The sequence below is a fragment of the Coturnix japonica genome, chromosome 1, assembly GCF_001577835.2.
Source record: "Coturnix japonica isolate 7356 chromosome 1, Coturnix japonica 2.1, whole genome shotgun sequence".
In the NCBI taxonomy this organism is placed as follows: domain Eukaryota; kingdom Metazoa; phylum Chordata; class Aves; order Galliformes; family Phasianidae; genus Coturnix; species Coturnix japonica.
The window spans coordinates 80,155,977-80,179,185 of record NC_029516.1 but is presented as its reverse complement, the minus strand read 5'-3'; the positions used below and the strand labels follow the sequence as shown (position 1 = coordinate 80,179,185).

At 39.5% G+C, this 23,209-nt stretch overlaps 1 protein-coding gene across 2 annotated transcripts in view; it reads right to left on the bottom strand.

Moving 5' to 3' along the window:
* Positions 1 to 23,209, bottom strand: part of EPHA3 (EPH receptor A3) — a 211,175-nt gene that overhangs the window by 60,268 nt on the left and 127,698 nt on the right. For both annotated transcript variants that reach the window (XM_015878647.1, XM_015878656.2), the window contains exons 4-5: positions 11,175 to 11,330; positions 10,327 to 10,662 (exon numbers count right to left, since the gene is read on the bottom strand). In XM_015878647.1, coding sequence (XP_015734133.1) covers positions 10,327 to 10,662; positions 11,175 to 11,330 — 492 coding nt within the window. The remainder of the gene's footprint in view (positions 1 to 10,326; positions 10,663 to 11,174; positions 11,331 to 23,209) is intronic.

Here is a 23,209-nt window from a genome sequence, read left to right as displayed (position 1 = left end):
CCTGTCTATGAGACAGCTACCAAGATATGGGCATTCACACAAGTCAAAGTGAGAAAGGGAAGTTAAATAACAAAACTTCTAAGTTGAATAGAAGCAGGTTAACTTCAGATGAAACAAAATCAAGTATGAGAGCCATGGATGCTTCTCCCATAAAAAGATAAAAACCCAACAATTTAGAGATGAATATTTGTGATCCTTCTAATGGATGATTTCCTGCATTATGGCCAAAGTATCTGAATGCACCTGAAAGCTGAGGGACTCCAGCCTGGGGAGATAGACTCCAGAGTGGCTGCAGGCACTGCACTGGTGCCTTGAAAGAAGGAAGGGCAAACAAGCAGCTTGAGCAGGAATTGCACTAAAAGGCTGCTGCTGGATTTCAGTCTCAAGTATAGATAAAGGCAACCTTCTGGGCAGCAGTTGTCACTGGACAAGTGATTGTCAGAGCTCATTTCTCACTCTTACAAATAAATTCTAAATTAAAAGCAAACTTCATTAAGTGGTGTGCATTCATGTTCTCGTCTTTCCCTTCTTTTATGAAGAGAGATAGCAAATGCCTTCCACAGGGTGAGCAGAACGTCAGACTTACTCATATGTTTAACACGTGTGTAATAAATCATGGAAACACCATGTCCATTTGGGAAGTATCAAGCTGCACAAGGCACTCACTTCAGAAACTGAAAATTATGGTGCCATGGTGTTCACTGCTGTTATTGCACAGAGGAGACAAACGCTATGTATGCTTTCCTAAGAATTCAGCCCAATGGTACTCATAATACAAATGTTATTCTTTCTGTACTTTGAGATGGTGATGGTAGGAGCTCCTCAATAGTTCCTATTTATCACAGGATGCGTTTAAGTCAGAAACCACTTTAAAACAAACAATTTTGCTTTGCCTTTCCCACCCCATTGTTACATTACTTTGTAGGATGTTAGGACCTCAGGCTTCCTGGTGTGAACTTTTCTGAAAGAACAGTTTATTCCCCATGACTATGAAGTCAACTGTCAGATGCTGAGTAGACTTCTCTTTTTTTCAGGCAGTTACGGAGTCCAGCAGAGAAATGCCATTCACAATTTAAGAAGTGTATTGAAGAATTAGCTCTAGAAGTACCAGTATTCAAAAGCGGAGAAAACACCTGCATTCAGATAAGTACTTTCATATATAAAATATTTATGTCCCTTTAAATAGCCACAGTGAACTCCTGAATTGGTCTATCAGTAAATTCCATTAGGGCCTATTGAAACTGATCAGAAATCACTGTGAATGGTCATAATATTTCTTAAAGCTCTTGCCCTGTCATTCTTTGGTAATTTCAGAGTTGGCTTTGAATCAAATGACTTCTCAAAGGTTAACCAGAATATTAGAACCGTTGATGGAACACAGCTGAAAGGTGATCGCATCTCCTACTTTCTTTTGGATTTGGATGTTTCTTTACATTTAGTAGCATAGTTTACGAGAAGTATATTATTCTGCTACAATTCATTTTCACATTAAAATGCTTGTAAAAACAAATATTGCGCTAATAATTACCATGAAAAGAAATGGTTCCCAAACCAAAATAAAAGAGTACCTTTCTATTTTTTGATTCCAGTTGTCACTGACTGAAAATTGTCTAAATGGAGAAGCTTAAGGAAGTAAGGGAAGTTGATACCTTTGCTTATAGTAAAGAGACTCATTATTTTCATCAGCAATCACTCACGATGCCAGTGTAAGTAAAGTCAGAAGGCTAAGCAATATTATTTAACTGAGCGCTAAGCATCCTGTTTATTTACATTTCATTGTTTTTATTATTTTACCAAACTAGGGTATTAAATGAGAATCCACTCATAGAATCAAGTTAAAGACTAAAAGAAGTGGTTTTAAAAAAAAAATAAAAAAATCATTATCCACCATTTCACCCATTCTGAAAAGGGGTAGCTAAAAGCACTGGAAGGAGAAAGCACAGGAAAAGCCAAAACCTTGCCTTTGAACTTTCCCTAAGGTCACGAGTATTCACATGAAGTCTGCATTCACACTGAATAAACTGATGTATGTCACAGACTTTGAATCCTCAGAATAGCTTTCTCAACATCCAGGGGAAGAGGGATCAAAGGCTGTTCAGGCAGACTGTCTCTAGCTAATATAAGGCCATGCATGGAGTGACATTGTTAAAACACTTCCCTTTTATATCCCTAAAGGAGGAGTTTTATTGAGTTAAAATGATCCTTGAATAGCCTCTGGGCTGAGCTGTAAAACACATTTGAAAAGCATAAAGTCTTTATTTATGTCAGGAATGTTTGAAACTCAAGAGATAAATGTCATTCAAAAAACAAGCATGTCCTAGGTATTTGGAATGTAATGGGGCACAGCTGTAATAACAGTCAATGAACCAGAGACTCCCTACAACATGTCATTAGCTGACTTTTAATAAGTCTATCTTCATGTCCTTTTCATAAGGACCATAGGGAAAGAGAGAAATATATCATGTACTAAGCATCTGTGGCTTTCTCAAACTGTCTCTCTTCAAAGATGCATCTACTTAAGGGACCTGTCTTGGGAGACAGATTGCAAAGTGCACGCAGTCCTTTCTAAAAATGGATTTTATTTAGCCAGGGAGCATCACATGTCATTTGGAAGTTGCTGAAGACAGCACAGTCTAGCTTGGCAGAATAAAGCCTGAAGGCAGAGATAGTACCACAGTTACCACAAGAAATCAGAGGCACATATTCAAGCCAAGCTTGGTGCCGAATTTATTTCCTTGAAGCAACAGATTTCAAGCACGAAAAGCTCTAGTTCTAAGGTCTGAACAGCTTCCCCTGTGAGCCAAATGGGTCTCTGTCTACCACAGGACTGAGAACTGCTGATTTCTTCTTCATTTTGAATGTTTATCCCTCAAGGTGACTCTGAATGGGGAGATTAGAATTTTCAGTCCAAAAATGACAAACATAGGTGAAGACATACCACCAATCTACACTTTAAACCACTTACCCCAATGACGTTAATTTCTGTACCTATTGGTCAGTTTTGTGCTCAAAGCCTTTTTGAATACTTTTTGATCCTAGCCCCTTGCAAGAGCTCCTTACTGTCTTACTTGTTATCGCCTCCTTTACTTAGCTTATTCTTTCTGTGTTTCAAAGTTGCTGCATTTGTTAGCTACTTTTTCAGAGAAGAGATAGGAAGAGGAATATAAAATAGGTTTGATTAAATGGACTGTATGTTTACATCCACTTCATATAGATGTACCACAATGCAACTTATTAATGCAGAATAAATGAGAGACAGAAATGGATTACGTCTTTCTCCCAGAAGAAACACTGCCACACCTAGATGCATAGGAACAACAATTACTGCAGCTGTACATTTTCCAGAACCTTTCCATGTATTTTTGGACAACTAAGCAAGAACAGGCTAAATGAATGGTTCTGCTTTGTTGGTCTCACGACAAAGATACTAAAAAAATCAAAGAAAGATGCCACTTGGAAGGAAAAAGGAAGACTACTGCTCTTCTAGAGAACCCTGAGATTATATATAGTGTATCTTTTTATCATTATTCTGTATGCTGCAGGCCTGAATAGGTGCCTCAACAGCTGCATAGTGGAGACCTCATTTTACAAGGCTTTAGTTTCTTAAGAACTAGTTAAACATAAAACTATCTCTAAAGCTGTTACCTTTAGGGCTTAAAATAAAACAAGCTTATTTTATTATCAAGCAGGCACATATTAAAGACTTGAAGTATTAAAAATGAAAAGTTTCCACATCAGTATATTTGGAAAATACAAAAATCATCATTGACATTGAGCTTTCTAGTTTATAATTATTTTCCTGGAATCCTAGAATTTCTGAATTCAATTTGAAGCAACAAAATGGGCAAGAGCTCAGGAAAATGTACACACATGGTAGGGATTCTGAGACAGAATCTTCAGCCAGAGAGGGAGTAACTGCTATCTCAAGGAAACTGCTAGTGGAATAAAAATGTCAAGTGCAAAACATCTCATTCCCATCTATCTTCTTCTGGGTTTTGATTTCACTCTCTTGCTTTGCTCCTGCAGCCCCAGTAAACTGACCTGGACAAAGGGATTTGTAGCCCTACATGGTGACTCAAAACCATTTCAACTAACAATATAATGTACACAAGATCTTATGGGACAACAGCTTAGTTATCTAGAGCATACTCAGTCCTTGCAGCTAGGAAGCCCAAAGGCAGAGCCAAATATAAATTGTCTCCTTAATAAACCTGTACTAATGTATCGTAAGCTTGTTTATAAACCATTTTTTTTAGAACATTTCAGATCCCACATTGGGGCACTCTTCTTGTAGAGTGTCCCAATTAATTTAACATCATAAAGCAGGAAAAAAAACTCCTCCTCACACTATAAGTGACTCTGCAGAGGTTTGCAGCAGTTTAACTGAAATGCTCACAAGGAATTTGAAACTGTTTTCATCCATTATCAAGCATCCTAACATTCATGTGAAGAAAGGTAGGTAGTGGAGTGTAGGTCTCAATTTACTCACAGCTGACTCAAAAGGGAAGTACCATAGCTGTTGAACAGAATACAACAAGGATGTACAACACATTGAAGAATAAGACTGGGTCTTGCAGGCTCTCTGATGAAAACACTTAGAAAGCAGGCATTAACTCACAGGCAATTTATCTAAATCAAATCTTTCCCTTTAAAGCAATGCATTTTCATAGAGGTGTTCTGTAAAATAATTCAATCCTACTGCAGTTTTTCATGCTCATGAACACATAAACATTTAGTGCTATGACAAATGGTAACAGCTTCGAGGTTATCTTTGCTAAATACCAAAACAAATGATTCAGCAAGACTCTCCCGAATTTCTTTCAAGCAAGGATATCAATGTTTATAAACCCTCTGCATCCACAGGCTTACTTTCTCTCTAATCTGATTACATGCATGTGAATTTTACTCCTCTTAAGTCCTTGCTGAATGAATGCAAAGATGAAAATTAAGAGAAAACAGAAATTAGAGAACAGTCCTTTCTAGCCACTGCTATCTCTTTGGGCAACCTGTTCTAGTGTTCAATGACACAGTGTAAAGAAGTTTTTCCCTGTATTTAAAATATCCTGTATTTCAGTTTGTGCATGTCATGTCACCGGACCCCACTAAGAGGAGCCTGGTTCAATCTTCCTTACACCTTTACATCCAGCATTTATAAATATATATTAAATCTCCCTGAGCTTTCTCTCCTTCAGAAAAATCATTCTCAGCTTTCTCAGCCTCTCCTCACATTACAAATGTTCCCTTTAACATCGTAGTGGTTCTTTGCTGGACTTGCCTTGGTGTGTACCCATGTCTTTCTTGTACTGGGGAGGGCCAACCTGGTCACACTACATGTGGTCTCACCAGGGCTGACTAGATGGTAAGAATCAAACCCCTCAACCTGCTGATAATGCTTTTCCTACTGCAGCTCTGGATGTTGTTGGTTTTCACAGTTTCAAGGGCATATTGCTGGTTTATGGTCAGCTCAGATCTATGAGCATCTGCAGGGCCTTTTCCAATTCACTGGTTTCCAACATGTACTGATGCACAGGGTTATTCCTTCTCAGATGAAGGAGGCATTCAGTAACAGGAATGGGCATGGTACTGTCTGCCAATGGGATATCAAAGGCTACCTAAGACATGCCTGACAGATTAGTATCTAGTATCAGTGCAGATATCTACAAGTTCTGAAAGTTTTCCTTGTCTCCTGTAGACTACAAAGGTCACTGCAGAGGGTATGTCTATTTAAAGTTCAGTTAAGTCAATTAAATCTTTGGTTACATTTTGCTCAGTATTCTTGAGCTGTACCTACAAGCTATATGACACTGTATGGTACCATAAAAACAGTCTTACAGAAGAAAAAATGTTACTTTCTCAGGCAGTATCAACAAAATATATTTAGCATAGATACATCACTGACACAATGGATGTGCTTTGCACTGGATAACCTACTAATTACCCATTAGCATGACTGTGCTGTCCCTACCAAATTTTCTCTTGAGTTCTACACCCTACATATCCAGTTGTGGGAAGGGATTGTCCTGCTATGCTCTGCACTGGTGCAGCCTCATCTCAAGCACTGTGTGCAGGTTTGGGGCACCACAATGTAAGATGAACATCAAACTATTAGAGAGCATCCAAAGGGGGGGCTGCAATGATGGCAAAGGGTCTGAAGGGCAAAATATCTGAGGAGCAGCTGAGGTCTCTCGGTCTGTACAGCCCAGAGAAGAAAAGACTGAGGAGAGAACTCATAGCAGCCTATGGCTCGTTTGGTGGGACTTTTGTGCTTGCTGCAGCCCAAAGTAATTACAGAAATGTTCTGGCCTGGGCTGAATGTCTTTTTCTTTTGACTTCTTTCTAAAGCTGCAAGGAAGCCACCACTTGCTGGTTTTACGTATTAAAAAAGCAACAACAAGCAACCATTTAAAAAGCACAAACTGTGGTCAGAAAACCCAGTTAACTTAGAACATCTATGCACAAGCACCTGATCACTTAATTCACAAGCCAGACAGCATGCCACAGGTGTCAGTCACTCTGCTTGGCACATTCAGTATTAACTCACCACCTCAAGGGACACTGAACTCCAGACAATCTCCCATAGTCATCAGTGACCCTTTCTAAATGAGGTTGATTGGTGCTATTAGGAGATGACATCTGTGTTGGTGCAACACACTGACATAATGTGAAAGCCTCAGAATGCATCAAAATAATTTGGAAGATGCCATATCAAGTGGCAACTGAAGGCATGTATTACACTGCAATCAAGTAGGATGATCTACAAGCTAAATTAAATAGAAATGTGTGCCTTATCTCTTAATTCCACACCAGGGACAGGAAGATGTATCTGGAAAACTGAAAAATTCAGTCTAGTTTTATTTTGCAAAAGGCCTTTGTTGTTTTTTTGAGAAATGCCTTCTTACTCATCTTTGATGGAAGAAGGAAAACAGTGCAATAAAAGCACAGTAAAACTCACAACAGACAGATGGAATTAAAAAGCACAATCTATTTCCCAAAATGATTCTGAATTTTTGTTAATGCATGGGGCTGCATCTTGGCTTTACACCAGTTTTGTAGTTTAAAATGTAGTAACTTTCTTGAATTTTCAACACCTGCAGTCTGGATGTTTTAAACTTTACAACAGACAACAAAGCACACTTTTCCTTTACTTCTAAATCAGCTTTCAAAAGTCTCTAATAAAACCGTATTACAGTTTTCAGTTAGAGATTCCAGAGCTCAGAGTCATTGCGCAGGCATCGCTGTTTCTTCAGCAGCATCTAAAGTGGCTCTTTGTGTGTGTGTGTGTGTGTGTGTGTGTGTATCTACAAGTCTATGCAAATTACAAATATGTGTCTGCATGTGTGTATATGATGTGTTTACATTTAAAAATGGAGCTGCTGTGCAAACTGACTGACTCGCTAACATATCAGCTGAATTTATTTTAACGCATACTGGCAGATCTCCCAGCTGCCATAATCAAAGAAAGTTAGTACAACGCATGTTCTGATCTATTTGGCTGGAGACAGATGCAAAGGCAGAAATGCTCACATGTGTGATGAGAAGCATGGAAAGGAAGGTTTGTTCACTTCTCAGCAGGACTTTGGGACTCAGAGTCCCAGCAAACACAATACAACTGATGATTTTTTGAGCTGAGCTTGTGTGAAGTAGTGTAATATATGATTTTTTTTACCACCAAGGTAAATGCCACAAAGCATCTCATTTTTATCATTAGAAAATCAAAGATTGTGCAGTCCTGTTTCAAGCTCTTGGAAACTTCATGCACTCATAAAACACCACTTTTGCTTTTTTTTTATGAGGATGAAAAACATTTTGCAAAATACTTTTCTCTAAGCTGGGATGAACCTTGACAGTGGGTGAAAGAAACACATGGATATGAAACGTCCAGGATGAGTACTGCTACTTTACCGTGTCCATTCCAAGGACAGAAGGCTCTCAAATTATTGCTATCAGAAGAGAAAATGTCTGGATTCAGAAAACCCCAGAGAAGAGATCCAAATGTTATGGACCTTCTGTACTTTATCCTCTCTCCTAAATTCCTGTTCTGCTAACACTGTTAATTCTATGGACTTGCCAGTAGCTCTGTCCACAGGATCTGCCTGACCATATGGAAATGTATGACCACATGTGACACCCCACCCACACAACTCCCAAAGCAATATGCCTCTCCTATTTTCTTCAGTTCAGCACAGCTTAATCATTTAACTAAAGCTTTATTTGACTTGTAGGTGCCTTGATCCCTGAAGGCATGTATTTGTAGTCAAACAGCACAAATAATAGCCCTAGAGTTGTGACTGGCTTTTGGTTCTTTTGATCTCTTTCAGATCCTGCTCAATAGTGCTTTAAATTGCTTTTGAAATGCTCTCATATTTAAATGTATAATAAAATGTCATCTAAGATCTTCAGACTTTCTCACTCCCCTTCCTGGTTCTTCTGTATAACATGGACAGAAAGTACGCTCCTGGTGTGACCCTTTTATAAACTAGAAAGAAAGGGAATGCTAGAGAAATTGCTTTCTTGCATCTATGCTTAAGATAACTGATATGCATATTTAAGGTCTAATTTTAGCAAGATACATAACTTCAAGGGGAAATCTGACAAAGTATATCAACCAGCATGATCAAGAGAAAGAACAGTTAACATGTAATCAGTCACATCCCCTAAATGCACATAATGTAACGATGCATGGTAGTATAAAATAAATAAACAAACTGCTTAAGCAGTCTGTACGTTGCATTAAACAAAATTGCTCTTTCTAGAAAGGCACTGACCCTGACAACCATGTCACAAGAGTCATGCATTCCAAAACAAAATCAAAATCCACCCCTTACATCGTGTTGCAAAAGTTGCAAAGGCAGCCAGCTCTGGGCCCTGGGGAAGCACCTTGCAAAGCAGCAGACCTTTGCAGAGAAATACCTTTCACTGATCCTACAGAATTAATTTAATAGAGTTGTTCCCAGGTGATTTCCAGCTGCTACAGTGATGAACAGGCTGAAAGGAAATATCTCAGATATTAAAAAAAAAAAAACAAAAACAAACAAAAAAAAAAAACAGAAGAAAAGGGAGCAACTAAACAAAGGCTGCTCAAGTCACTGACAGAAATATCCCAAAAATGTAAATACACAGTAGCAGTTTATCACAAGAAGACATTCCTATTGAGCAGATCCACCTCTATCTGCCTACTGCATAGTTAGACAGTTCTTCAGAGCATTTGCAAGTATACTAACTGCTGACAGAAAACCATCTGTTCTCACATTTCTATGCCTCCCACCAAAGCAGATCTGTGATCTAAGGAGCAGAGACATAACCTCCATAGTGAAAAACATTGCAATAACTTAGCTTACTAGGAGAATGTCTACTTAGAATGATATTAACTTGGTCTGTGCTTTGAGCTTCCTCATGTAGGTATCTTTGAGATGTAGTATGGGATGGGAAGAGGTGGAAGCAGACTTACTACGTACATACATGCTCTTAGTAGAGAGCATCCTGATTATGAGCAGCAGGAGTAGGACCACTGAAATTTAACTATTTAGTCCTTTCCTTTACTGGCAAATATTTCTCCAGCCTTGCCGCCTAAAAAGAAAAAGCTAGAGAAGAGTCTAGATTCTTCACAACTTTTACATGAAACCTTGACAAAGGAGACACAAATGGTAGAATAATGCAGCAGTGACAAAAGCTCTGATCTGACAGTTAGGGCATACTGCTGTGCTTGTGTAAAGCCCAGATGATTGTAATAAGTCTCCACAGAAGCAGAACAATCCCTTTGCACGCTGCCATCCAAGAGACTGGGACCTAATTCAGTATTCAGCTCCACACCCCCATCGTGTTGGCAATGGTTCAGAATTGGTGAGAAAACTTGCAAAGGATAAAAATAATAATAAAAAACCCCGATGTTTGAAGCCTCTCTAATTTAATGTTAGCTTTAATGTGTCTAATATCAAAGCTTTGTTGTGTTTTTTTTTTTCACTTCTATTTAATCAAAATTAATCACCAAGATTACTACAGTAATTTATGTTGGAGATTATTGAAATGAGTGTTTTATTAAAATCTGGTTTTATTAATAAAACACATTCTGGCTACAGAATCATATGAGTCTGCTATTAGGGACTATTAACTGGGGACTGGGAGTTAATCATAACAGCTATGCTGCCAGGTCCTTTGACAGCAGCACATGTCGAGTTTGTTTCTCTTTTTACTAGCACCTTCAAGTCAATTAGTTACCCTAGCGAATGAGCATTCTAAGTAACTCCTGTAAAAGAGGGGGAGTAGAGACAAAGGTATGTGCATCTCAGTAGGTCTGAACAAAGAAAGGATAATCAGAAGGAGACTCACCAGCCTGATTAGTGGTGATGCTGACAGCAGCAAATTGTCTGGAAAGCGTACTCAAGTCAGATACCCCATTGACTGCATCAATCTCAAAAGTGTAATTGGTATGTGCCAAGAGGTCCACTACTGTCACTGTGGTGTTGGTGAGGCCAGTCTGACGGGGTAAGAATCGTACGTTGTCACTACAAGGCTCGCATATCTTGCTGCTTCCTCCACATTTTTTGCAAATGATGTTGAAAGTGACATCCTTTCGACCTCCTGTGTCAAGAGGCCAGCTCCAGTCCAGGATAACAGATGTCTCATTGATGTTAGAAATAACGTTTCTTGGAGCAGATGGTGGTCCTACAAAGGAAAGGAAAGGCATTTCTGTATTGCTCTAAAATGAGAGTAACAAGGGCACAACCACATAAAAGGAAAAAGTTAAATAGCTAAACTGGTCCAGTTACTTTCTGCAGAGACTCCTGAAATATTTCACTAGACCACAGAACTAGAGCACCAAGAACCATGTTTTGCTCTAAAAAGTCAGTACTCTGAGGGCATAGTTCAGGACAGAGTGTCATTCTTCTAGTGTTGTTCTGTAGGAAAGCTACTGATAATTGCTCTTGGATTTTGATGAAAATATTGGTGTGAGTTTAAAAGTCTTAGCTCTCCTTCTCAACAGAGAGCTTAGAGAAAATGAGAAGAAAATGACACAAATCCAGCCCAACAGTTTTTGGTAGCCTGTCCAACATGTATGAAAACGTGGCAGGCAATGGATTGCTGACTGCAATGGAACATGGGAGGAAGCAAGCAAGCTGCTCAGATACAGATGGAAGAGCAAAAACGACAGCCCCAAGCACAATGATGCTACTCACTGGTGCAAGCCATGGATGGAGGGTCTTTCTCAGAGCGAAAGTAATTCTTTTCACACCTGCAGTTCAGAGATGCATCTTCATAGGTGGAGCTGTGAGGTGGGCATTTGGCACACTTCACATTGCCAGCAGAAGCTTTATAGAACCCAGGTCGACAAGCTGCAAAATGAAAAGAGTGGAATTTTAAATTTCATGGACAGCTCTTCCATTTTAACAGGTGATCCTTTAATTGTCCTGGAAACTTTCATATATAGACCATATTTTGGGGTGTTTACAATCTAAAACCCACAGTTCTCTCATGAGAAAGCTGACAAATTAACTTCTTAGTAGAATGAAGTCCTGCATGAATCAGCTTCAATTTGTATTCAATTTTGCTTAAATAGCAGAACAGTATATTACAACAAGAAACATTTTCTACACTGTATTACAAGAACTTCACTTATTTTTGTTTGCTTCTTTTCCATTACTGAAGGCCCATGCACCAGATTCTATAAGCTGCCCCTGATACTGATTACAAGAAATTTGTAGGATATGCACTGTGAGGATGCTTTCTGTATTAACACAGTCCTCTAATGATGCTGCTGGAGTCCACAGAGTCTGCTTCTGACAAAGTCTTGGTGGTGATGTTTCACCAACATTTGCGCATCCTTTCTGTTTAGGTTCCTGTTGCATTTCAGACCAATTCAAAGCCACATTTGCCTCAGATGAAAATGGTCTTTGAAGTAAGTTACAGAAATGAATGATCAAATAAATATATTTTTATGAAAAACTCATGCAATTAAATAACATGGTTGACTTCTTTCCACTAAGATGATCTCACCATCTAAAAATTGGAAAAAAAAAAGAAAAAATTAAACCAAAACCAGATAACACTCAGGCTCTACAGCTCAGCTGTGGTTTCTCTCCAAGGCACGCATCCTCCTCTGGATAGAATTTACCCAGTATGGTCGCTCTGGCTGACACACCAATAAGACTGTAACCATAACTACATAACAGCTGTACTACAGCAGCACACAGACAACACTACAAAAGGAACTGCATCTGAAAACAGTTTCATTTCACAGCAAGAACCTGCCTAACACACTACCATCAATTACATCCTTAGGAAACCCCAATACATTCTCACGTCATGTTAAAATAATAATAATTAAAAAAAAGCTACACAATCTAAAAACCTAATCATTTTTGTTTATTTCTTTTTATGTGTGTGTGTCTGGAGCCCAGACAGTCAAGAATAGATAAAATGGTTCTGGACCTGTCATTGATTTAAACGCTACTTTGAAACCAAAAGAATAGGTTCACCAGTCTTAGCATGAACCAAAGCAGGATCACTTTTTTCATCTTTGCTTATGGAGGTGAGCTGATCCACAAATGTAATATGAAATACAGGATACAAGATGATGTGGTCCTGTCCAGTCATGCATGCAGTGCCCAAACAGAAAAATAAGTTTGGATGATCAGACTGTGGTAAACAAAAATAATTACAACACTTTTATAAGAGATGGAGTAGAGGAAAACTGCAGTACTGGCTGTTCAGTTACTACAATGCCATCTATAATCGTTTCCTACGTGCATTTCCGGTTCATTACCTTTGGGCACCAAACACCTGAGTGAAATACATCGGAAAGCAGAGGGAAACCAAAACCTCACACATCTGCACATTCAGTCTTGAAACATCTTAACAAAGAAAAACCTCCTGGCACAGCACTGAGCCGGTCTAGAGACATAAGAAATGTTTCACAAAGAAGCGCTAATCTAAGCCACCCTCCAGCACTTCGAAGCCCTTGCAAATAGAGACTTCTAGGCTGCAGCTGCTGCCTCCCATGTCACACTAACAAAACAGCTGAGAAAGTCATCTCCCACTTCACAACACCTCCTGCAAGCCTTAATGAAGTAATCCTCAGGTTGAGCCTCTGATGCGTGGTGCCACCAGGCAACTCACGAAAACCAAACTGCTAAAAATGCTCCTGTAGCAAAGCTTGCAGAGCCTAATGCCAAGCTGTAGGATTCAGCATAGCTTGACCTTCTGCAGCTGGGGCTGCTTTTGTTTCCATCTCATCCCAGGCTGCAAGGCTTCTTTTGAGGGTTTTGATTGCTTAACTGGAGGAAAATAAAGGTGAATTCTACAACTCCTCTTAAACACCTCCACTAGGAGAAAATGCGGCAGAAAAGAGAATTGCTTTTTTTGTTTGTTTTTGTTTTGTTTTTTTTGTGTGGTTTTTTTTGCTGCAGTTGTTGCAGTCCTAAAACTCAGCTCTCATTCTTTCTCAACTATTGCCCCATGATAAACAGGTCACACCTATTTGTCTCTATTATCCCTGCTGCTGATAGAGGAGCTTCTGAATATTTTACTGCCTTGTGGTACAGAATGGGCTTTCCTGGCTCCAAAAAAAGAAGGGACAGCAATCCTATCCTTTCCAGTAACCAAGAAAACACATAAAGAAACAAGCACCACACGGCTGCTACATATGCAGCCTGTATACATACACAGCCTGTGGAAATTCAGTGCCAGTTATAAAAACAAATGGCTTCACTTAACCATATCTACTTAATTTGAAGGAAATCTTCATATTCCTGGAAAGCACATGCAAGACAAAGAGGCATTTCTGAGTACATACAGTATAAATCTTACATACTTTAATAAATTGTTATACTCATTCAAAATAAAGATTGTAAAAAGACTTACAACCTAAAGCTGAACCATTGCCATGTGGCTGATCTTCCCATCAGACAATTTATGCTCTTTAAGCATAATTTATTTGTAACACCTGAACATTCATTTATGGGGTGCAACTACAGTAAGACTGCTTATATGGGACATATTTGAAGCCAGTGTTTCTTAATAAGACAATGAATTAAGTATCAATAAACATGCTTGCATAAGCAGCAGATAGATTTTGTGGGTGAATATGGTAAAGAAATCAAACTTACTAAATAGAGCCTTAGAGGGCAGCAGGGCTCTGGTACAGGCTGCCTAGACATTTTGTGGATGCCCCATCCCTGGAAGCATTCAAGGCTGGGTTGGATGGAGCCCTGGGCAGCCTGATCTGGTGGTGCGGCAGTCTTGCCCATGGCTGGGGGTTAGAGCTTGATCTTTAACGTTCCTTCCAACCCAAGCCATTCCAAGATTCCATGAAAAACAGCCTCCATTTAAGAAATTGTGGTGCTTGTGTGGGGGAGAAGAGAGCAAGAAGCAGGAACCAGATCAGGCTGCTTCTTTTCCAAAGGGACAGGGACATCCCTGTTTCTCTACTGCCACCAGAGCTTTTGGTGGCGGAGATGCATTGCTGGATCCCCACTGTCCCAGCACATCCTAGAGAGGACATCCCCATCTTGTAGCTTCCCCTCGGGGTGTCTCGCACTTACTGTCTCTGTCAGAGCAATTTAAGATTATTCAGCACTGCAGCCCAAAGGGGGGGGGAAGGAAAAAAAAAAAAGCAATTTACTTGAAATTGAAGCTTGGAATGGAAATGCAAACAAGAAATCATCTCAACATATTTAGCATTATTATTCTTTTCTTAATCATTTCTTATTTCAGATGTACAAAGATGACTTAAAGTGTCTTTCATTCTTTCTTATGTCAGAAAAAATGGATTACGTGAACTGACAGAAGAAAGTTAGTGTTTTTTTGTTTGTTTGTTTTAAGGTGAACACCATGGCTTCAGCTTCAGTCAGGCTGACAATAAAAGCACTAGCACACAAAGTGATCACTGAATGTGTAATTTCAGCACGGGAACAGCTCTGAGAAGCACATTTCGTTAACATTTTCTTTCAGAAGCTAAGGATTTTTACCCCCTCAGTTCCATGTGCTTTTGTGCAAAAGATAAGAATGTGATTACCTGTTTCTGTAGTTGCTCAATGTACCAACGTTACTAATAGGTTAGTGTATTAAAAAAAAAAACAAACAAACAACAACAAACAACTAAAGTACTATCTTGCATTTGCATGTATTTCATCTGAAGCATTCAAAGCCAACAAACCCCTTTGGAAGCAGAAATGGGGACACTGGGTTGGGAGAAGACCTCTCTTGCAGCCCCAGTCTCACTGTCCTCCAAGGGCAGGGGACAGTGGGAACTTGTCCCCAGGGTCCCTCACTGCTCAGCACTTGCTGGCAGTGGTAACTCCTTCTCTACTCAAATCACAGATATTATTTTATAACTCTATTTGGACTGGCTTCCATCTCTTCAGCATGAGTGCGAGCCACATTGGCTTCACTGAAGTTACCTGCTGGTAAGTTTCAGGACCGCAGCTGTCCTTGTTACTGGATAAAAATGAGTTTCCTTAAGCTAAAATTGATGAGTGTCTTAGAAAGTGGTGAAAGTTACTTCAGTGAGAGAGAAAAGAACTCTATGTGGCCATCTACAGCAGTCATTGTTAAAACAAATGGGACTGTCTTTTCAATAATCCAGTGACTGATGTATTTGACTTTGAGAAGAAAACATAGTCCTAACTAAGAGTTAAATGATTCAGTCATAGGATCATAGAATTATTCAGTTTGGAAAAGACCTCAAAGATCATCAAGTCCAACTGCAGCCTAACCATAGTACCCTAACTATAACAACACTGTGCTAAATCATATCTCTGAGCACCACATCCAAATGGCTCTTAAACACATCCAGGGATGGTGACTCAACCACTTCCCCGGGGGAGCCTATTCCAGTGTTTAACTATCCTTTCTGTAAAGAAGTGTTGGAACAACTTGAGGACATTTCCCCTCGTCCTGTCACCTGTCACCAGTGAGACTTGCCCCACTCTCACTGTAAGAACCTTTCAGATACTGGAAGAGCACAATAAGGTCTCCCCTCAGCCTCCTTTTCCCCAGACTAAACAGCTCCAGCTCCCTCAGCCTCTCCTCATAGGCCTGATTTTCCAAGCTCTTCAATTTACATTAATTTGAAATTAAAATATTAAAGTGTTAAGTATACTTCAGCACCCAGACTCTGCAGTCTGCCACACACAACACTACCACCAACTTCTAGCCATACCCACCACTGAATTCCCTAAATCATGAAACCAGTCTTGCAGTCCTGCCGCCTCAGTCCCAGCCCCACAGCTAGAGGGTGTCCCTCTGCTCTTCATGCCAGGAACAGATGTGCCAGGCCATGGGGTCTGGCTCAGGCAGTACTGCACACTTGAGAAGGATACAGCTCCAGCAACTGTGTGATCAAGTGCTTCTCTGCTTCTCAAGAAGACAGCCCAAAGATGGAACATCACTGTGACACTGAGCCATGGCATTTAGCAAATATGGGAAGGCAAAGACTTTTTGGTATTGTCAAGTCCCTTTTGGAAGTACAACTTTCTTCTCACCACGTGTGATGATCATGGTCAGGAAATGATGGCAGCTCCATCTTCTTATCAGCAGCAGAATTGAACCCATATACATGCACAAATGCAAAATTAGATGCAGAACAGTATTCGGCTTGTGAAAACAGGTGATATAACCAGCAGCATAGATTAACCTTATAAAACTCTCCAAACCATTTTCCTTGGATGGGTCACCTTTTTCCCTTCCTGTATGTGCTAATACCTTTGGTAAACAACAACAAAGTAAAAACAATGACTGATTTTAAATGAAGGATATTACCCAACTGCTCGTTTCACACTTCTGTCACAAACTGTATCCAGCCATATGTGTTATTCATGTGCTATATTAAAAATAACACTGGATAGAGGTACTGCACTTTTGGTTCAGATACATGAAGAATAGGAAATGAAGGTAAAATTCTGCCCTGAATCATCCCATCATCACTTTCTATTGCACATCATTCACTGCACTGAAAATGTCTCATTTTCTCCTCCCTTGCTCACTCCAGCACCCTGCTCTGCAGGAGACACTGCATTACAATAAGGATTTTCTGCAAAATCCCTCAGAGCACAGAAACAGTCTTCAGCAGCTCTACTTGACATTAGTATACACAGAGCCACTTAATCCATGGCTTTATATAGGTGAACATTCTTTTTTCCCCTGGCCTCTTCTGGGAATCTTCTTGCATGCCTACACAACCCAGACAGGCTTCTATAAAGTAGAGCATATTTTCAATTCTTATTCCTTAGAACTTAAGATAAGCTTTTGTCACTGGATCTGAGTAAAGAGTATGACACTACTTCAGGGAGTAATCCTCAGAGCCGAGTACCACACCATGCTGTAGGAACACAGGCAGGGGATGGAATAGCACTGGAATACTTTGATAGGTCCCTGTACCTAGGAGGAGGAGAAGGAGGAAGGGGTATAGGTGTCAGCAGCCCTAAGGTTTCCCTAATGGCAAAGATGCCCACTATAGGCTACTGCACTGGCTCAGCATCATGTTTTTTCTTTCCTGGACTGTTGTGCTGGTACAAACTATCTCATCCAGAGGAGGAGGGAAATATGTCTGAGAAAGATTTTAGTGAAGGTTAAAATCCCTGGTGGAATGGAACCCACCAGAAGATCCCCAAGAAGAGGCACAGATAGCGGCTTCCTCCTCCTTCCCAACACCAACTGTTCTGTTTGCTGGGGAAATAAAAGCTTACAGTTCTTTCACCAAGATATAACAGACACTGACTCCACTGCAGTCCTCAGTATGCTATGTATAATAGCCGAAATAATTACCAAACTGCTAGCAGCAAGAGCAACCTAGCTGTTTTTGCTGAGTGTTATCAGCAAACCAATAATATCTTGCACTGTATTTTCTTTGCATGAAACATACTTTTTACTCTGAAAACATGGACAAAATTAAAAGTTGCATTTAAAATATTAAATAAACATAACCATCACTACTTCCACTATTAGCTTTGCAAAATGCAGTTGCTTATTACGACAACTTATCTTGTGGAGGGGGGGGGGGGGGGGGGGGGGAGGGGGGGGGGGGGGGGGGGGGGGGGGGGAAGACTAGAGCAGAAGGAAGGATGGCCTGTGTACACTTTCGCATCTATAGATGGGAAAATCACAGCCAAAGCTCCTGGCAGATGTGAAGAACAGCAGGTGTCCACAGCTAGAAGAGATCAACAGTTAATGAGGACAGCACAGTTCTTTTCCTCCAACAGTGACAGGGCCACCATCTGAGGGCTCAGGATATACCCTTTCTCTTCTTCACCTGTTCCTCTTCCTCCAGCCTTGGCAGGATGGAGAGCATGCTGCACATGCAGCAAGGATCCATTGTGATGTGATGCTGTAGTGCTTCTAGATAAATCATCCCGGGAATAAGCACTCATTTTTCACACCTGAAAGCTGCTGCCAGTACAAAAAAACACACTCAATAGTATTCAATCTTACTCATGAAATTTCTGCTTTTTCCCTCCTCACTTCATATTTTATAGTGATCTGTGACCTTAATGTATTTTAATCAGATGCCTTTTAAATTGGCTTTACTCCCAGGTCAAGTCATTCAGCAGAAACAATTCCTGTTCTTTGTTTAATAACTGTTACTGGCAGACATATTAATTATATGTACATAAGAGATAGCTTTATCTTGGGGGAATAACACTGCACCTTTCAACTGCAGTCTGTAATAGTTTTGTGTTATGCCTTGCAGGCTTCTGCATCTCCTTTTATGAAGTGCATTATGGCCATGATTGCTACCAGCAGCATTGTTAAAAGTGCAGCGTCAAAGACAGTTGATCCTAAATGCAACACTACAGTAAAGTTGTCCTAGCTTGTGGGTATGCAAATATCATAAGGTATTTTGGCTCATTTGCAGGCATTTGTTGAGCGGGAGGAGGGAAAAAATCTTTCATTAACAGGAAAACACTGAGAACCACAGTCTTGATTCAGAATTTAACGAAAATAAACACAGCTCTACCTCAATTCCACCCATACTTGGTGAGTCATTTAAGCACATGTTTCAAAAGGGAATTTAATAAACCTGTGTTTATAAGCAGTGTCTTTCACTTTCCCTAAACAAGATGTTTTCCTGAAGCACAGCCTGGACACATTGAGATATATTAAACTGTCATTCTGACAAACAAAGAAATCCCATGTTCTGTTTCTTCAGAAGTTAATTTAATCCACACTGAGATGAAAAATAACTTCCTAATTTAGAAGGTATTAAAAAGAGAAACAACAGAGCAAACAAACAATGAAAAAACAACACTTAAAGAAATACCAGAAAACATACCCAGTATCAACTTGGACTAAGAGGGGAAAGGAAAAAAAAGGCTGTGCAAGCACTCCTACAAAGAAATCTGAGAGTTTTAAATGACTATTTGGCAAGGACAGAATGTCAAGATACTTCTTCCTTGAAGTCAAGTTACCCTATGGACATCTTGAAGGTAAATGAGAGGTAGGATCTTAATAGCTTCAAACAATGGATGTTTCCTGACATCAGTGTACATAATACAGACCTGAGTGCCGTGCAGGGCACAAGCTCTTGTGAAGATGTTTCCTTTCCAGCTTGGATGAACCAGTGCGCTGCTGGAAAGGCACTGCCCATGCTTCCCTCTTTTCAGAGATGAAAAACCAAAAGAGTGGCCTCTAATCCCCCCAGGTTAGATTTAATTAATAAGTGAAAAACAGCTTTATCATTTTACACAGAGGTAGCTGTATAATTGCTCTGTGCCCAATCCAGGCTGACAAGTTTATATGCGGAAGCTGATATAAATAATAAATTAATTGTCAAACAGATTGCATCTAACCCTAATACTTAACCTTTGCCTACCTTGCACCAAACTGTAACACCATCTGAAAGTGCAAGAAAAATGCAGATAATCACTTGTTCTCCTGAATTATTTTACTCTCATCTCTGAAGTCTAGATATTATTTCAAAGACTTAAAGCAAAAGTTTTAGTATAACTGCTAGTTTATCACTAACAAAGATTAATTATGGTAAACCTCCATATTACTGTCATATGTGTGGAATAGATGATATTTTTTGCTAAAGCCTAGTCTCAATATTAATTTTTCTGACATTCCTGTCCCAGTTGTTTGTGCCAATGCACATATGTTGTTCCAAAACACTGAATTCAGAACTATGAAAAGTCTGTTTTTTGTCTCTGGCACGAAAGGAAGATGAATTGGCTTTTATCGAGGCTGAACATTCTACTGAAGCATTCTACCTTTGTTAATGCATGCAGGAGAACATCACTGTCCCCATTTTACAGACAAGCAAATTAATACAGAATAGGCTCTGAATCCCTTCTTTCAGTGCCACCTCCTAATCAAAATGCTGCCTCGTGGTTTGTGATGCTAAGAAGAGCTCCCAGATGACACAGGTCCACTACTGCAATTAGCATGAATTAATACTTCTGTTAGTAGTCTCGGCAGAGCTGTCAAATTAATTGGAAAAGAAATTTAACAAATATCTTTCCCCTTAGAGATACTCTTTTGGGTCAGGGTTGAGGCATGTTGATCGAGCAGTGTGGGGGAAGCTTATAGTTCTTATGCCCTCACCAAACCTGTTTTGTTGATTAAAATAGAGGACACTGGTTTCTGGGGCTGTGAATTTGGTACCTGTGACAAGCAGTAGACTGACATAAAAAAGACAACTGCTTGTTCAGCCCCGGGAAATATTCCAGCTGCTGGTAAAAATGAATTAATCTTATTTTCTTACACCCCAAAGTTCACTCTTTCAGTTTATCTCTAATTTGCACAGGCATCCTTAAATATGCATTGTTTCCTCATTTTTAAGCTATATCTGAACTCAGTCACTGCAGTCGAAACACAGCCAGATGCTTACAAGCCTTAAGGTTCAGGAAACAAGTACTTGGAGATGGTTTACAGTTCTCCTCCACCACACACACATACACACACAAAAAGGAGTTGGCAGTTTTAAGCACTCAGATTAACAAGACACCAGGATTTAAAATTCTGTGTCGATGCTTCATGCATTGACAGCTACTTGAATTTCTTACTGTTTTACTGCCAACTGTTGACACATTGCTGCTTGAATTCATGAAGAAATGGTGCTGGGAGAGGGAAGCTTTTAAGTGGAGAAGTGGTGCATCAACAGCAGGAGCTGAAAACTGTATGAAAAATTTCCTGTGGTCTAAGTCGCTGTTACTACTTGCTGACATAAGTTTGGGATGCAATTTAATGTGTCAGAACACAGCTGTAATTTGTAACAGCACGTAAGAAATAGTCATTGTTTTGATGATTATGCTGCTAACGTCATTTGATGGGTACATCTACATAACCGATTTGTAAGCATTAAAGTTCAGATCTGGAGAGCGCTCTTGAGCAAATTCTCAGTTGTTCCTTCTGGTTGTGATTTGCTTCACACTGTCACCTGCAGAGCATATGAACAGGTAAACTAAGTAATGCTACACACATTCTACAAGATGAGACTACAGCTAACCTGCAGTAAAATGTAATGAAACAGATGTAGTAATGGTACAGGTATAAATATAATATCAACTGCATTATTCTAGAGATATGTTCCCACTGGGCTACAACACCTGCTAATGTAGACATAACACACAATTACTAGCTTTCAAATATCTCAGTGCAGCCAGCATTGATGAAATTGTTACATATTTCTATGAGAAGGTTTTAAAAGCTCTGGTAATGGAAATACATATGACTTAATTAATGCCATTAAGCATATAATCACAAATAAACAGTCATTATAAGCAATATTCTACATTTACTAGGACACAGAATGGGCTTAAAAGAAAATTTCAGTAATTACTAAAAGTCTTTAAGATGAAATCATTAGGACTTCAGCATCTTCACAAACACTTCTCTGCATGTGCCTTTTTCACTGATTGCATTTTCATCTTTCCAAGGGAAAGCCTGAAACTTAACCAGTTACAGACTCTGGGGACACCTCTGCACTGACAATCTTCTCACAGCTGAAAGGAAAAGCCCAAAGCTTTTGCAAAACTATCTAACCACTCAAGTGCAATATTTACACATTGTATGCTTTAGCTCTTATCTGGGCTTCCTTGGTATTTTAGCATTTTAGAGGAGAACCCTTAATTACTTAACATGCATTTTTCTATGCATGCATTATGAAACGACTAGAGTAATTGCAGCGTAAGCAATTACTGAACCAAACAAAAAACAAACACCCAACGGTTAAATGTAAATGGAAAAAAACAAAAACAAAAAACCCAAAGCCTACAATTCAGCATTTTTCTTCACTCAATAACTGTGTGAATTCAAAGGGAGTGGAAATACAGATACTTATAAAATAGATGAGAGCCATCTCATCTATTGCTACAGAACTAAATAACTTCCTATACTGGGAACGGTTTACAAAGAGTGAAGGAAACAAGAACTCAATGTTCTTCAGCAGCATTCACTTTGCAATGCAGAAAATTTATCAGAAGATGAAGGGATCTATGTTTTCAGTGTTTCATTCTGTGTATATTGACTCCAGCAAGTGCTTCTGAGTGCCAAGTATAAAATGCCACATGTTCAATTGACAGTTTTCAGATCTACTGAAGACCAATGCTATTAGTAAGTTGGCACCTCTGCATGCTATGGAAAAAAGAACTAAAGAATAGAATTAAAATATTTTTAATGATTCTGCATTGTTTTATACAGAGTCTTTTGCTATTTGGACATCATTCCATTTCCTGATTAAAGGAAGAATAAGAAATGATAATGATCACCATTGTTTATATTTTCACTTTTTAAACATCTTGATTTAACAATTCAAAAGCATAAACTAAGCTGAAAAGACATACAAACCCTTCAAAAGTCAAAGGCATTAGGGCAAACCCACCAGGAGGCATAAAATTCTGCATCCATTAGTACCAAGTAATGGAAAAGAAGGGCCGTGGTGTTTTCCTGCTAACAACTTCTACTAGAAGTGTTCCCACCTACTCTCATTACAAACCCTGTGGGGCTGAGCAAGAATAACAAGCTACACTGTCTGCAGCTCAACTGAAATAATTTTTATGCTCTGTGTTGAAAATAAGGAAATAAAATAGGGCTGTTTACATTTGCTTTATCAAACTCATCAGAGTTCCGCATCTACAAGAACCTCTTTCACTCTGACCAAAGACATAAAATCATAGCATCATAGCATGCCCTGGGTTGAAAAGGACCAAAATGATCATCCAGTTTCAACCCCCCTGCCATATGCAGGGCTGCCAACCACCAGACCAGGCTGCCCAGA